Genomic DNA, 4,917 nt, shown 5'->3' on the forward strand with positions numbered 1-4,917 from the left:
GTGTGTGTGTGTGTGTGTGTGTGTGTGTGTGTGTGTGTGTGTGTGTGTGTGTGTGTGTGTGTGTTTGTGTGTGTGTGTGTGTGTGTGTGTGTGTGTGTGTGTCATCACATACAGTATGACATCTCTGGAATGACATCCTAACATTCTAGACAATGACATCATCATTACATCACAGAGTTCCGGAATAGCAGATCAAAACCAACATCAAAGCCAACTTGTGATGTCATGATGATGTCACTGCATGCACTAAAGGGAATGCAGATAGCAGATTCTCTGATCTGCATTCAGTCTTCACTCCAGAGCGAGAGTGGTCAGACGCATTCAGACAACCTTTACAGTCTTCTAGACAGAACTCGTCTTATCAAGACCAACAGATAATTGTTCCTAAGCACAACACATATCTAAAGACAGTGCTATGGATAGAAGAAACCCCCAGAACAACAGGGGAAACCCCAGGCCATTTGACCATGTAGCATTAACTGACCGAACTTACAGAGAGATCCTCTGCAGAAATGGCCGGATAAACGGCCTGCGTGAGTTTCGCAGCGCATTTGAGCAGGAGAGGGTGAGCTTTATTCACAGTATACACAAAGAAAAAGACAAGGTCAAACGTCTTGAGGAGTTACTGAGTCACATCGACTCAGGGAATGACCAACAGCTGAAAAGGCAATTTGACACCATCAAGAACTGTGAGGCAGAAATCTCACGTCTAAAGAAGAATATGGAAGCTGCAGAGTGTCAACACAATCAGCAGGTGGACATTATTCTAGCAAGACATGAAGTAGAGAAAGGACTACTCTCAGACCAGAGCAACCAGGGAACATCCGACAGCCATGCCAGCGATGGTCCTCTGCAGTTGGATGGAGAGACTACAAAACTGCTGATGAGGAAAGGGGATGAACTCTTAGAGTGTGTGACAGTCTGGGAGCAAAGATACAGCGCTTTGGAGGAGACGATGGAAGCTGCAGAGCGGCAACACAAGCAGCAGCTGGACAAGAAAGTGGCATGGTATGAGGCACAGACAGGAAAGCTCTCAGACCAGAAGCACCAGGGGAGGGAGACCATAAACCTGCTGATGAGCAAAGAGGAAGAACTCATTCAGTTCGTGAAAGTCTTGTTGGGTAAAAACAGCGCTCTGAAGGAGAAGATGGAAGCTGGAGAGCATCAACACAAGCAGCAGATGGACACCATGGTGGCACACCAGCAGGAGCTCTCAGACCAGAGCAACCAGGCCAACCTGGAGACATTAAACCTGCTGCACAGAAGAGAGAAAGAACTCCTTCAGTGCGAGGAAAAGTTCACCAAGAACCTGGCCGAGAAACACCAAACCTGGGAGAGCGAGAAACAACAGATGGAGACAAAATTTAAAGAGGTGTCTCAGGAGAAGAACGACCTGGCCAAGGAAAACTTGAGCTGGGAGACTGAGTTTAAACAGGTGGAGACTAATCTAAAAAAGGTGGAGAAGCAGAAAAATCACCTTGCCAAGAAAAACAAAAGCTGGGAGAGGGATTTCAAACAGCTGAAAGAGCAGAAGGACATGTTCTCCAAAGATCTGGCCCAGAACTCAGAGACCTGGGAAACCAAGGTTACTTTGGTGGACACCAAATTAAAAGAGGTGACTCAGGAGAAGGACGACCTGGCACAGCAACACCAGAGCAGCGAGAAGGAACTGAAAGAGGTTCAGGCTGAACTACAAATGGTCGAGGATGAGAAAAAGGAATCAGACAAGAAAAACCTGAGCCTGGAGAAGGAAGTGAAACTGAAGGACAGGAAAGTCAAGCAGTTGGAGAACGATTTGGAGGAACAGAAGGAAAAGTTAACCAGAGACCTGGCTGAGAAACACCAGAGCTGGGAGCTGTTTGTCAAACGGAATGAGAGGCATGTCAAGCAGCTGAAGATCCAATTGGAAGAGCAGAAGGAGATGTTCTCCAAAGATCTGGCCCAGAACCAAGACAGCTGGGAAACCAAGGTTAATTTGGTGGAGACCAAATTAAAAGAGGTGACTCAGGAGAAGGACGACCTGGCCCAGCAACACCAGAACCGGGAGACTGAACTGAAAGAGGTTCAGGCCGAATTCAAAACGGTCGAAGATAAGAAGAACCAGAGCTGGGAGAGGGAAGTCAAACTGATGGAGACAAAAGTCAAACAGTTTGAGGAGCAGATGAAGGAGCAGAAGGGAAAGTTCTCCAAAGACATGGCCCAGAAACAGCAAAGCTGGGAGACGAAGGAGAAGAAGATGGAGGAGGAGAAGAAACTTCTGGAAGACCTCTCTCTTCACATGAAGAACAAGAGGAGAGGTTTGTTCTCCCGCAGGAGGGACATGGAGGACAGAGACGTCACCTTGCAGAAAATGCTAAGCAAGATGCAAGAGAAGGAGATGAAGAAGGAATCAAGTTGGGGGGGAGCTGAGGCGAGTAACACCTCAGAGGAGACGGTGAAGACGGAGGACGCTTCTGGTGATTCAGCTCCGGCTGGACAACAGTAATCCCTCCCTCCAACCCCCCCACAATTATGTAAAAAACAATACTAAGTCCCTCCTCCATTTACCTCACCGCATTTCTCCCCTCCCACTCCACCCCAAAACCCATCTCCAATTACCCTCACCTCCTCCATTCCCCCTCACTTCAACCCAAACTCGATCATACATTACCCCCCCCCCCCCTTTTCCCCTTTTCCCCTTTAGGGTTTTCTCCTGAAAATCCGGTTCGCCCGCGCCCCATTTTCATAATACAGTCAGGATTACAATTAGGATTACAATTTGGATTACAATTTGGATTACAATTTGGATTAGATAGACTTGATTTAAAATAAAATACAAATTCAAATACATCTTTTTAAATGTGTTCGCCTCACTGTGTAAACATCTACTGGATAAATGAATCACTTTATGACACTTTCAGTTAAAAACATCTGTGTTATAAAGGTTTCATAGTGTAGTAGTCATCACGCTTTACACACAGAAGGTCCTGTGTTCAATCCCCAGTGGAACCAGAATGCTCTCTTATGACCACCTGGATATCTTCATTTATGAAATCAACCACATCGGACTGTAGCAAAATCAAATGTATTACTTTGATAGTGAGGACATTAATCTATATTGCGTTGGTTATATCTGATTTACCCATTTCAATCGCAACCTAGTTCTGGTTTTGGTTCACTGAGCTTTGGTTCAACCATGAAACCCTCTAAGAACCCGCTTGCACAAAAACTCTAGCGTCTTAGCGCCTGCTTACAACATCTGTGAAACCACCAAATGTAAGATTGTCTTAACAGAACTATAATTTATGTAATTATTTCTGAAAAATACATATCAGAGTGGCTCTGGGCTTTATTTGAACTTATCATGAACATTTCCTGCTGTTACAAAGCTACATCTGTGGATTCCTCAAATTACTTTAGGCTATAAGAAAGGGATTGAATATTGATTATGGTTTAGCAAGAAGATGCTACAGTGGTTCCATAGTGTAGTGGTCATCACGTCTGCTTTACACGCAGAAGGTCCTGGGTTCAATCCCCAGTGGAACCAGAGCTTTATTCTGTTGGCTGCCCTCACGAGTAGTATTTTGAAGTATTCTTATACATTCTACCATCTCTAGCAGGTTTGAATAGGAAATGCAACAATACAGAGGTTCCATAGTGTAGTGGTCATCACGTCTGCTTTACACGCAGAAGGTGACCCGTGTATACCAGAGATGGAAATTAACTTTTTTGCCCACCTGCCACTGTGGCTGGTGGATTCTGAAATATACGAGCCACTCAACTTTTTTACCAGCCACTTTTTATGAGTAATATATATGCGTTAATGTTTACAATATGATAGGGTATATTATTTTTTTCTAATCAGTAGGCCTAACAACTAGTTTTTCATCAGAATTGATTATACAATAAGTAGGTGCTACCAAGGAACTGAGTTGCAAATGTTACAGTCTTACTGCATATGATATGATAAACAATACACAAGTATTTGCCATGTTAAGTCATGTTTATTCTGGGAAACACTGTGCCGTTAAACTTCATAAATGTACCTATTTCCTCAGGAAATAGTTAACACTTTCAGTCACACATAACACGAGCACAAGCCACTTGCAACCATTACAAATACAAACCGTAGGCATAGACAGTGCATCAAACTATCCAAGATCCAAGGTGCTTCATAGAAAAGGATGATCTCCAAAACATCAGCGAGAAAACTTTTAGAGAAGTCACCACAGTTCAGCATGTTGAACCCTGAGTCCACACAACAGTACAGAACAATTCTGTCAACCTCAATGTCCCAGTTCCAAATGTTACATAACTAGCTTTCAGGACGTGAACATGACATTTAGATGACTCGTGGTCCTTCACAGCTTCCAATTTCAGGTTTTTTGTCCCCACGATGCGTACTGACGACAGGCTGAGCAGTACATGGTCTGGCTCGTTTCCTCGTACACCAGCCTGTCGCCATCTGTTGTTCGCCATCTCTCATTCAAAAAGCGCTTAGCCCTTTTTATGGTAGTAGCTCTACTATCCCCCCCTCCTGTACACTTTCTTCAGCGATTCTTTTCACCCCAGTGATGTAACGACACATTTTTGGTTTAAACTAGCAGCTATCCTGTGATGGCCGCAGGTTTAGGTAGCCTCCTGCAACATTCTTTATCTCTCCACAACAAATAGTTCCACTTTGATTAGCTTACTTTGATTTAGCGCAGAGTAATAATTGTGGATAAGGAGTCGGAGTGTCATTCTCACGCCGCTTCGGCCCAATCAGAAGCACATCATTTGACCGGATCTGACTGTATGGTTGTGGAAAGCGCAGCTGTCATGCGTATGACCCATGTATGATAGGTGAATCCGATCGGATATGATTGAAAAGTATTACCCGCCACAGTAGCTGGTAAAGTGACACAATATACCCGCCAACATACAAATCCTCCCGCA

General features: G+C 44.3%; 1 protein-coding gene and 1 non-coding gene across 2 annotated transcripts; both read left to right on the top strand.

Moving 5' to 3' along the window:
* The first annotated feature begins 415 nt into the window (after positions 1–415).
* LOC134872198 (golgin subfamily A member 6-like protein 25) lies at positions 416–2,485 on the top strand. The gene has a single exon (XM_063895376.1). The coding sequence runs from the start codon at positions 416–418 to the stop codon at positions 2,483–2,485; it is 2,070 nt and encodes a 689-aa protein (XP_063751446.1).
* A 968-nt stretch (positions 2,486–3,453) lies between these two features.
* Positions 3,454–3,526, top strand: trnav-uac (transfer RNA valine (anticodon UAC)). Its single transcript has one exon. It is a non-coding gene; the product is annotated as a tRNA-Val (tRNA).
* Positions 3,527–4,917: the final 1,391 nt, after the last annotated feature.

Source organism: Eleginops maclovinus, chromosome 11 (assembly GCF_036324505.1).
Source record: "Eleginops maclovinus isolate JMC-PN-2008 ecotype Puerto Natales chromosome 11, JC_Emac_rtc_rv5, whole genome shotgun sequence".
Taxonomy (NCBI): domain Eukaryota; kingdom Metazoa; phylum Chordata; class Actinopteri; order Perciformes; family Eleginopidae; genus Eleginops; species Eleginops maclovinus.